The sequence below is a fragment of the Uranotaenia lowii genome, chromosome 2 (assembly GCF_029784155.1).
Source record: "Uranotaenia lowii strain MFRU-FL chromosome 2, ASM2978415v1, whole genome shotgun sequence".
In the NCBI taxonomy this organism is placed as follows: domain Eukaryota; kingdom Metazoa; phylum Arthropoda; class Insecta; order Diptera; family Culicidae; genus Uranotaenia; species Uranotaenia lowii.
In genome coordinates this window covers 52352840-52364743 of record NC_073692.1, presented here as the reverse complement: position 1 = coordinate 52364743, position 11904 = coordinate 52352840, and the positions used below count along the sequence as shown (strand labels likewise).

General features: G+C 40.1%; 1 protein-coding gene across 1 annotated transcript; it reads left to right on the top strand.

Annotated features, from left to right (window-relative positions):
• Window positions 1–6: 6 nt before the first annotated feature.
• LOC129746271 (sodium-driven chloride bicarbonate exchanger-like) lies at window positions 7–11666 on the top strand. Its single transcript, XM_055739855.1, has 6 exons — window positions 7–275; window positions 338–650; window positions 712–957; window positions 9613–9851; window positions 9917–10034; window positions 11434–11666. Exons 1-6 carry the CDS (start codon window positions 145–147, stop codon window positions 11593–11595), a joined length of 1209 nt encoding a protein of 402 aa, XP_055595830.1. The 5' UTR covers window positions 7–144; the 3' UTR covers window positions 11596–11666.
• The last annotated feature ends 238 nt before the right edge of the window (window positions 11667–11904 follow it).

Here is an 11904-nt window from a genome sequence, read left to right as displayed (position 1 = left end):
ACGCCGAAGCTCGAAGTGCCCAGAGAGTTCAAACCCACCATTCCGGATCGGGGCTGGCTGGTGTATCCATTCCACGAGAAGAACCCGATCTGGTCATCGGCCCTCGCCATACTGCCCGCCCTGCTTGGCACCATTCTGATCTTTATGGATCAACAAATTACGGCTGTGATAATCAATAGGAAAGAGTATAAGCTAAATAAGGGCTGCGGTTACCATTTGGATCTGTTTGTGCTGGCTATTCTGATTCAGATCTGCACCGTTATGGGGCTACCTTGGTAAGTGCTTTGATATCGCAAGAACATTTCAACAACTTTACTTATTCTGCTCTCAACTACAGGTTTGTGGCTGCTACCGTACTCAGTATTAATCATGTCAATTCACTCAAAAAAGAATCGGAAACGGCCGCCCCCGGTGAGAAGCCTCAGTTCCTTGGCGTTCGCGAACAACGAGTCACCCACATACTGATCTTCCTGACGATCGGATGTTCCGTGTTGTTGACGCCACTCCTGTCACACATTCCAATGCCAGTATTATATGGCGTATTTCTGTACATGGGTTCCGCCTCGCTCAAGGGGCTCCAGTTCTTCGATCGGCTACTGATCATGTTGATGCCAGTCAAGTATCAACCGGACTACATGTTTTTGAGACAGGTTAGAAGATGGTCAAATCTCTCAATCAATAGAAAACGTAACACACATCTTCATTTTTCAGGTACCAATTCGTCGAGTGCATCTCTTCACGCTGATACAGCTGGCATGTCTCATTATGCTGTGGGTGATCAAATCATTCTCATCAACATCGATTCTATTCCCGCTGATGCTGGTCGTCATGATCGGTATCCGCAAATCGTTGGATCTGGTATTCACTCGGCGGGAACTGAAGATCTTGGACGACGTCATGCCGGAAATGACGAAGCGGGCCCACGCAGACGATCTTCACCAACTGGAGGATGGCGAGGTGGGCCTTTATAGGCGATTTATTTCTTGTTGTATTGGCCAAAAACCTTCTCCACCACCCGTTACCACCATCAATGTTAAGAAAGTCGTAGAATTCAAATCGAACAACAGCACCTCCATTATCGGAAACAATACCTCCAACAACACTATCGCTAACAGCACCAGCAACACCAATTCCACCACTAGCACAATCACCACCAACAACCATAGCACTCAAAACAACGCACAAATTAGCTAAAATCTCTAACCTCTAAGCTAAACTATTGCCAATTATTAACAGGATTTTATTTTTATCTATATACCGAATATTTTTTGATAGAAAAATTATACAACACATTAGCGAAAAACTTAGACTAGAAGACTCATTCATAACACACCCCAGAGAAGATCATTGCTAGACTAAATACAATTCTAGTGCTAATTAGTCAACTCTTCCACAAGTTCCAAATTCCAAACTTCTATGTTGGTAGCAAAGTTAAATTTACCAAACACCTGACCGATTATCTAGATGTATTACTACTCTCTATGTATTGGCACTGCTATGGACGTTCTCCTACTTTTTCTTCCGATGCACCACAATTTTGTAGCTTTGAACTTTGTATTTCATTCCAATCGCATTCAGCATCACAGATAACTTAGTGCTTCCATTTTCTTTCCTCAATATCTATACATATTTTTGTTCAAGATGCGCACCGTTGTATATTTTATATCATTTCCCGTTCTGTATCGATTAAGTAGCATAATGTTTAGAGCAATAAAAGGAACCATGCTTTATACTTTCGGTTTTGAGTTTTATTTCCTGTGTCTCTCCAGTTTTTTTGGCAACTAAACATTCATAATCAACAACAATACCTATATGAACACGAATTTTATCTTTTTATGGAAATAATGTTTCCAATTTCAGCTCGAGTAAAACATAATTCGCTTTTTTCACATTTTCAAAGGTGATGGAAAGTATTAGAGAAACCTGTTCAATCAAAGAAAGAAAGAACGTAAAGCCGTAAATACCATGATTTTTTCGACAAAGATACAACGGCTCACCGACAGGACTTGAACCCGCAATTTCCTCTTCAGTACTGCGGCGCGTTAGCCAATTACACAACGTGACGAAATAAAATTTAGCATGCGGTATTGAATTTCTTGGCGATGTCATAGTCCGACTCCCTGAGTTGATCGTTCTCAACACCTTCAAATTCAGTTTCCGATCCTTATTTCCACTACGACGCTTGGTATCAACCTGCCGATTTCACCATATCTTTTTGGAAAAATTTAGCAACTCGCCGACTTTGACATTTTCTGACAGCTTGTAACTTCAAGTTTCTATGCTCCAAAAATTAGAACGATACTTGAACCCGTTGATGAACTATAAGCATTTTCGTGGGAGTAAAAAAATTGCGATTTTTCTGAAGTTATGGGAGACTTGATCCCTTTTTAAGGAGACTTGATCTTTTATTCAGGAAGCCCTAATCCTTGTATAAAAATCAAACAAAACCCCAAGATAGAATGTTAATTGACTATTTTGGTCATGTTTGTTCTCATTTCACAATTTATAGCAGACATAAGAAGAAAATTTAATAAGTTTGTCTCAACGCTAATAACATTGCATACTTAAAGGCGCTATTTTTTATAATTAAGAGAAAATTAATTATTTTTGCTCTTTTCTTCAGACAATTGTTTGATAAATATTAGTTTTTGGATAAATATTAGTTATTTCGTAATCAGCAATCATATCGATCAATTCAGAAGAAGAACACGCCGTTTGGAAGGGGGGATCAATTGTACCCAACTCTAGGGGATCAATTATACCCATAATCAACATTTTAGAAAATTTTTTCTGAAAAAAGTTGAGAGTTTTCCATTACTTTGAAAATATGGCATTATGAAGTTCATTTTACGCTCGAACGATTGATATATTGGAACAAATATTTTTTTCATGATTTTCCCATGTAAGGAACATTTTAAAGTGATGAAAAAAGATCTTCAAGTTACATTTTGTGAAATTTTTCAAACGAAGTTCAATTACTCAAACAATTATTTTGTTAAAAAATTTTAAACTACAAGAAATGTTATTTTGCTCATTTTGGCACATTTTTCTAGAACATTTGATTTTTGTAAGACATTCCAGTTTCGAGATATAGCTAAGGAATCAAGTATCCCCAGGGATCAAGTATCCTCATTCTCCCCTATGCATCTAACGGAATCTTTTGAGAACGCTGGGCACGGTCGGATTGACCATTTTTAACGATTTCGCGAGTTTTGAAGCCGACCACGTATGGATTTCGACGTTAGCGTCTATAATTAATTTTCGTCTCGCGGCTTGACCTTTTTGAAACAAAACGAATCGTAATGAAATTTTCAGCACTGATAGAGAAAGCATTCCAAAACAAAGTACAGACCCCGTTCGATTTTGGCAACATGTCCATACATTTTGTGTGGCCAAAATTTAATGTTGCCAAAATCGAACCGGTTTTTTCTCATCTTGTTTTTTAGTTATTTTTATAAAATAACTATGATTATTATCAAAAACGTTGTTTTCAGTAAATTTTCAACCATTTGTAGTAATGTTTTAATTTTTTCATCATGTTTTTGATGCATTTTGCACTTTTTTTGTTTTGTTTATAATATTTGTTTTCTTCTGTCATATTTGCTGTTTTTGTCATTCTTCATCACTTTTCAGTTGTTTTTTGTCATATTCAGTCTTTTATTTGAACTTGTTTTTTAACTTTTTGAATTTTTCATCTTTTTGTCATTTTTGAGTATTTTATAAATTTTTTAAAAATATTTGGTTTTTATTGTTGCATTGTATCACCATTTCAGAACATAAAAACGTATTTATGATGTTTGTCTGAATTAAATTGGTCCTGTTATAACGAAAACTAAAAGGTAATGTTGTTTCTAAAAACCGTTCGATTTTGGCACATGGCACATGGTGTAATAAACAGTGCGTCCAGATTTAAGATCATCCATGCTGTACCTCGCTCGTCTCGTTCCTATCGTTTTGGCAGCGAACACCTATTTTGCAGGACAATTTCCAACATTCTCGCAACATGTGTTGCTCAGCGTATCCATCCAGCCTTCGCCACCTTCTGGATACTGAGTTCACCGTAGAGTCGCGCGAGCTCGTAGTTCATCCTTCGCCTCTACACTCCGTTCTCCTGCACGCTGCTAAAGATGGTTCTCAACACTCCTTGCTCGAATACTCCTAGTGTGCGCAGGTCCTCCTCGAGAAATATCCCTGTCCCGTGTCCGTAGAGGACAACCGGTCTAATGAGCGTCGTATTCAGGTTACACTTTGTGCGAGGGCTAATTCTTCTCGACCACAATTGCTTGTGAAGTCCATAGTAAGTAGGCACGACTTCCGCTGACATCCGCCGCCGGATCTCACGGCTGGTGTCATTGTCTGCGGTCACCAGTGAGCCGAGCCAGCTCGTCGCCGTTAATCGTGACCTTGTTATTACTGGACAAGCGGGTTTGGTCGGTCTCGGATTCGCATGCCAGCATATACTTCGTCTTCAACGTATTTATCATTAACCCAATCCTTCCTGCTTCGCGTTTCAGTTTGCGGTAGATCTCCTCCACCGTAGATGATCTGCCGACTTATCAATGTCGTCGGCAAAGCAGATAAGTTGACTGGATCTGTTGAAAATTGTGCCTTCGCCCACCGCTCGTCGAATAATATTTTCTAGCGCCACGTTGAACATCATGCAGGATAGACCATCGCCTTGTTGAAGCCCTCTGCGCGATTCGAATGAATTCGACAATTGATCGCCTTGATCAGTCTGGTTAGCTTCCCGGAAAAACCGTTCTCGTTTAAGATTTTCCATAGCTCTTCACGGTCGATCGAGTCGTATGCGGCTTTTAAGTCGATGAATAGGTAATGCGTAGGAGCTTGGTGTTCACGGCATTTTCGCAGAATTTGTTGTGTGAAGATCTGGTCCGTCGTAGACCGTCCCTCCATGAAGTCGGCCTGATGACTTCCCACAAATCAGTTTGATTGCGGGGCGTTAGATGGCGGAGTAGAATTCGGGACAACACATTGAGAACAGCGATCGCTCATTAGTTATTAAGACTAATTTCTATCCGTTTTTGTAGATGGGGCATGAACCCCTTCCTTCAACTCCTCCGGTAGCTGTTCTGTGTCTTAGATCCAAACCATCAGCAGGTGTAGGCAATCAGCAATCGGGTCCGGGCCCATTTTGATGAGTTCAGCTGCAATGCCATCCGTCCCAGCCGATTAGTTGCTATTCAGCTGGCGAATGGCTTCGTTAACTTTACTCATCATTGGGAGTGGCTCCACCTCGTCGTTTGCTACCCCGGCTATGTACCTTGCCCTACCGTTTAGGTCTCCTGCATGTGCGCCGTTCAAGTGTTCATCCAAGTGCTTTTTCCAATTTTTGATCACTTCACGATTGTCCGTCAGGATGCCTCCGTCCTTATCCCGGCACATTTTTGTTTGCGGCAAAAGTCCATGGCGGGATGCGTTGAGCTTCTGAATGAACTTTCGTGTTTCCTGGGAATAATGCATTGGGAACAATCCCCGCTCCTCGAACTCCTTCTCCACCAGGCGGCACATTTTCTTACAAAAAATTCGGACTCGCTGCCCCTACCGCTGTCGGTGACTTTCCTCGTTTCGACGGGTGCTTTTTCGCACTACACAGAAAAAATTTTGACTATTATACGTGTCACTGAAAACTGCAACCTTTAAAATAAAACACCTGTAATCAACAAAACCTGTAATTTTAAATTATTTTCCTTGAAAGTTAACGAAGATTCATTTGTTATTACAGCAAATGTCCTGTAAAAAAGTTGTACACTGAAAATTAAATGTAACGTAATCATGTTTTCTACCTGTAAAATTACGGTAAATTTCCTGCTCCTTTTTGGGGGCCGTTCACATACCACGTGGACAACTTAGGGGGGGGGAGGTATGGTAATGTCCACGCTTGTCCACGGAGAGGGGGGTAGGCGTTTGGGCCATGTCCACGTGGACATACATTTTTCTTTCAAAATATTTCCTAAAGGTGAATAAATATTAAGATGTTTGAATCAAAATCTTAAAATGGCATACCTTTCCAGTTTAAGTTTAAACAATAAGTAGGTAGCTACTTGAAAGCAAATGATAAATATGATAATTAAGAAATTTAAAATTTTTAATTTTTTTTTTTATATCAGGAAAGTCTTATTCGGTTAAACAAAATCATCCATTTCTATAACAAAAAGGCAAAAAGAAGTGTTTTCTAACTGTCAAATTATAGGTATTTAAAACAAAAACTTTTTCAAATTTGTCCACGTGGACATCCGGTGAGTGGGGTAGGGGTTTGCCAAATGTCCACGCTTGTCCACGGAGGGGGAGGAGGGGGTCAAAAATTTCATTTTTCTGTCCACGTGGTATCTGAACGGCCCCTTGTTACAGGACATTTGCGTAATTTTACAGGAAATAATTTTTGCTGTGTACACTCCTCGTCGAAACAGTCGTTCCTTAGTATTCGTTTCACAAGCTCGATGACGATCTCCGCAACGCTGTTGATGGCTGTCTTAACGGTCCTCGAGAAGGGCTTTGTCAAGCTGGCCCTTTGCCGGCAGCGCTGCTTCGAGCGATTGCACGTAGTCTGCTGCCACCTCAGGTTGCTCCAGTCCTGCGATATTTTCCCAAGGCGGGTATCGCGTCGGTTTCGTGTGTTGTTCACTAAGGAGAGTTTTGGGTGCAGCTTCACCATCACCAGATAGTGTTCTGTCTGACTCCATGTTGGCACCTCGACATGATCTGACGTCGAAGGTGTCCGAAAAGTGTCGGCTGTCTATCGAAACGTGGTTGATCTGTAATTGTGTTTGGTACGGTGATCTCCAGGTGTGCTTGTGTGGGAGGTGGTGCTAGAAATAAGGTACTACGTACGGCCATTTGTTTGGAGGCTGCGATATCTATGAGTCTTAGACCGTTTTCGTTTGTCAGCTGGTGCGCGCTGAAACCATTTCTCGGTTTAAATTCCTCCTCCTGGCCGACCTGAGCGTTAAAATCTCCGATGACGATCTTGATATCATGTTTTGGGCAGCAGTCGTATTGACGCTCCAGCTGCACGTAGAATTCTTGTTTATCGCAACCGGTACTTCCAAGATGAGGGCTGTGAACGTTGATAATGATGATGTTGAAGATCGGCCCATTGATTTTCAATCGAGACATTCGTGGGTCTATCGGGTTGTGGTTGCGCGCTTTTGCATCTTTCCCATCACTATAAAAGCTGTTCCAAGATCGAGTGATGCCGCATCCAGCATCCAGGCTACGATGTCAAATTTGCGGCTCTTCAATTAAAAAAGACATACACCGTCTTAGCCGATTAGCCGAAATGACGTGGACGACTTAAGATTAACATTTATCACCCAGTACCGAGATGGGAATTGAACCCATACCATCAGTGGACCTAGCGATTACCGTCGTACCACGCTAACCACTTGACCACCGAGACATACTTGAAGTTGAAGAGCACGGGTACTGCCCATGGGAGTATTGTATGGGGCATCGAGTTGAACATTGTATACCATTCGCCAGCCGATTGATCCTTTAAAGATACATTATTTGTAGAATCGGTACTTAGAATTAGACTCAGATCACCGAGAAAGTAAAATTCGAAAAAATGAAAATATAAGCAGAAAAGATCGATTCAACAACGATCAATCCTAATGTGAAACCTTTCTTTGGATGATTCTTCTTCCGAGAAGTTGATTGACCAGTTCTCTTGTTGGAGCGACTATAGTCTGTACTAAAAAATTGTGCCTTCTATGTGTCAATTTGTAAGTATTAAACCTATCACTCCCATCGGCGTGTAAGAGAATCCCTTTCTAAGCCTCAGGGCGGCACGTTTATCAATAAAAAATCTCAGGGAGCCCAGAATGCACTCAGAAAAACCCCAATTTAAGCACTTCTCAACACAGACTATATTTAACATAATCTATTAAATGCGCAATCAACTAAAGCACGATACCTGTTGGGCCAAGCCCTGTCTGACGCTGTTGATGATGGTGAATGTCCGGATGTCGGTCATGCTGAGGTTGTAGGAGGTTCAGCTGACGACTAGTTCGGTCAAATCCCGATGACAGCCTTCTCTACCGTAGCAATCTACCACAGGCCCAGCGGAGTTGAAGCCTGGTGTGTATTTGTCCGGTCCTCAAGCTCCGGGATATGGAATCGACCGACAGTCACCGGTAGGCCTGGTGGCGATTATTCAAGAGGGGGTTTTGGATGGTTGGTATAATCTAAAATCAGGTTTTTGTGTCCCAAAACGTAGGGGTCCTGTTCCAATTAGTCAACAGGCATTATCACGGGACTTATGACGAGAGCACAATGGCAACCGAGAGCAAACTGAGAGGTCAGGTCGTTGGCCTCGGCTTGCTCGTCGATCCGACATGGCGTCGCTATCGATCGATGATAGCATAAACTCTTCTGCTGGTTGTGGAGGGTTGGTGTTGGTGTGCTCGTCGCTCGTGTGATCTTCGCTCGGGTGTTCGTTGGTGAGTCGTTGCTTCGGAGGCCGCATTTTGAGGATAGACTTCATACAAACCGGTCACTTACTGCGATACTCTAATCCTCATTCAAGAAAGCTACCTTTAACCGCGAATAATCTCTACTCCCTCGATGGAAGTGTATCTGACGCTAACAAATTATGATCAATCGGATTCTATCACATCTCAACAAATTTCTGAAAGTGTCACATTCCATAGCATTTCATTCAGTAATGCGGTTGGAGCTGCTCTGAAACTTGAATCTTCTTTGTTGACCGCGACGATGTCGCACAATGGTATGTCGAAAGAGATGACAAAATATGATTCATTGCGATACTTTACCATTAATATGGCCTGATTTCGACCTAGTGTGTCTTCCAGGCGAAGGACTATAAAGGCTTCCCCTAAGATTTAAAGAAAATCAGGAAGAATTAAGGGAATAAGTGATCGTAGTCAGGTACTCGTTTAATTTAGAATTCATCAGAGCTTCGAATAATTGCAAGCTTGATAATTTAAAGCTTTAATGTACATATCAACGAGTGTCCCTCTAGCGCTTGAGTTCCAATTTCTGTTTTCCCCCACAAACGTCTGTACTTTTATCCGAAATGTTTAATTTTGTCTTTATTTTTCAACAGGAGAACAACACCCTTCTAACAACGCCAAAAACTCAAATTATCGTCACCAATCATTGAATTTATGGTTTCCGTTATCGTGGTTTAAATTCTCTGTTAAAATTAAGTGTTGTCCTTCCATGCATGCCAAAAAATTGATTTTATATTAAGGGTTTTCTAATTTGTTCAAGTTTCAGGAATGATTAAAATACATTGTTAAATTTGTTTGATTGTTGTTTGTTTCGTTTTCAAAATCAAATGGTAGAAATTTTAATTAGTTTTAGGAACTTCATGAAAATTGTTATAAATCTAATACAAGGAAAAATTACATAATTGAAACATTGGCATTTTATGCAATTCTAAATACACTGGCTGAACTCAAACTTCCATTCGTTATTTTTTCTAATAGAAAACCCCAATTAATGGCACTAGAGAACGTTTTCTATAACCTTCACTCTTTATTCAAAAATTGAATTCTTATTTCCCAATTGTTCAAAATCATTCCTTTCGCCAATCCATTCGTCACTATTTGCTCCACACAATCTAAACAGGACTCCAATCAGCATTCGGCCGACAATCTGCAACTGCCGCTGGAAAACGGAGCCCTCAATAGTAAAGGTAAAATAAACATATCCGAGGAAGTCAACAGGACCACAATCTGGAAGCAGGTCAACAATTGCAATATTTTGTTCACGAAGAAACAAACCAAAACAGCTTCCAATACGACATCTACAAAACATCAAAACTACCCACCGGAAAATTTTACACCGATTCCTGCCAACCAGCAATTGTAAGTTAAAAATTCACAAAAATGATGTTCCGATTGACAATTTAACTTTTCCCAATGATCGCTAGATCAACTGATACCAAATCGAGAAAATCCTCCGATCCCGAGAAAAGACTGTTCACAATGTGCGAGGAGGAAGAAACGAACCCGGATCCGCGCCGATTGACCCATCAGAAGAGGACACAGGTTTAGACACAACCGAATGATTTATAGAGAATGATGATGTCTAGAAAAATTGAACCCTCCAAAACCCCCAACAACCCCCTAGTGAGTCAGTATTACCGCGTGTAGTGGAGTAAAAGCGAAATTCAAAAGAATTTTTCAAATATCATATAAATGAATTAATAATAATCAGCCAAGCATGTCAAGAGTAGTTTCCAATTTTGTGAATTGAAAAATCAATTTGTTAAAATAATTACAAAACATGTTTGTTTTAGTAGATATCACGAATGTTATGAAAAAAAAACTGTGCTTGAAATCGGATAAAATTAGGTCTGAAATGTTTTCTGTAATCTGGTAGAATTTTTGTATTTCAACTAGCGCCCGAATATAGGCTAAAGTATTGTTACCGCACTAGAATCCCAAATTGTATGAATTGTTTAATGTTTTGTATCAAAACAATGCCTTGTTGGGATGCACAGTGATGGTGTGAAAATAGTTATTTTAAACAGGTTTTTCATTTTCTTTATTCATTCGTCGTTGCAATGATGCCATACTTAAAGTTGAAGTGTATTATTAGCAGTGACTGACTGTTTAATTAAACCTTCCAAAATATATCCTTAAAAATTGTTTTTTTTTTGTATCTGAAGGTACTTCACTATTGCATTTACGTTCTGCGTCACGTTCTCCTAGAGTCTAGTGGTCATTTAAGTACCTACATTAAAATTGAATTCAGTAAACGTGTGGAGTAGAATGTATTTGATGAGTACATAGATACCTAATTTATTTCTAGGAGAATCACATTTGAAATTTAATCAATTAATTGTTAAAAGAATCGGTTGAAAAGTTTCCCTTATTCTAAACGCCGAAAAGTATGCAATTAACCACTATGAAAGGTCATATGAATTATCCAGGACCAACTTCGATCTCCGAACGAATGAGGTCGCTGTTATGAGTAAAGATTCGAATCAATGTTGGTAGTTGGAGCTCACACTTAGTCAGGACCTCTTTTATTGCAGACCTACTCGGACAATTTAAGGGCAAATTTTAACATTACCTTCTTCGAATACCTTGAAATGTTTTCAAATTTTACGGTGAATTCAGAGACTAACAGAAAAAAAACTTGTTATCAAGCACTTTTGCATGCTGAATATCTACTTTAGTTGATTAGACTACATATTTTGAAAGTGATAATTTATATCTTTATACCCACCCATTCAATGATTTTACTCTGTAAAAACAAACTACGCCTTTAGAAAAACATCAACCCAAATTTATTCCCACGTGTTTACCCCGTCTTGCATTGTGAGTGACCCAAAATTCCTGCATCTGAAGAACTTCTTGGACAGAGAGTAATTACAAAAGGATCCATGGAATAAAAAAAACTTTTAACTCAAAATGTTGAAGGAAATTCCATCTTTCACAGAACATGAAGCGAGAGTTTTGGATGAACACATCTCCAGATGGTAACACCACCATCATCTTCACTCCTTCCGGAGCTGATACGACGGGCACGAGCGATTCAACGATACATCCCGATAGCATACGCCACGGGTCAGCGAAAAATTGTTCGGAAACGCAAGTGTGAAAAGCAAAGTCCAGATAACTTGTATAGTAGAGTGCCCCAAATGACCCGACTTTTGAAAAAGTTATGCGCTGCAGGCTAAAATTGATCTAAGGCCTAGTACAAGATCTCATGCCAAATTTGGGCCAGATTGGATCACGGGAAGGGGTCGCTCAACGAGCCTGAAGTTTGTATGGGATTTTGAGACATTTTGTTCGGGAGAAACATGAAAAACCAGTTTTTCATCAATAACTTTGGTTCCCGTCGGCCGATTTCTTTCAAAAACGGGTTTTCTTAAAGCCTAAATTATGAAAAACATTTCATCCCAAGACT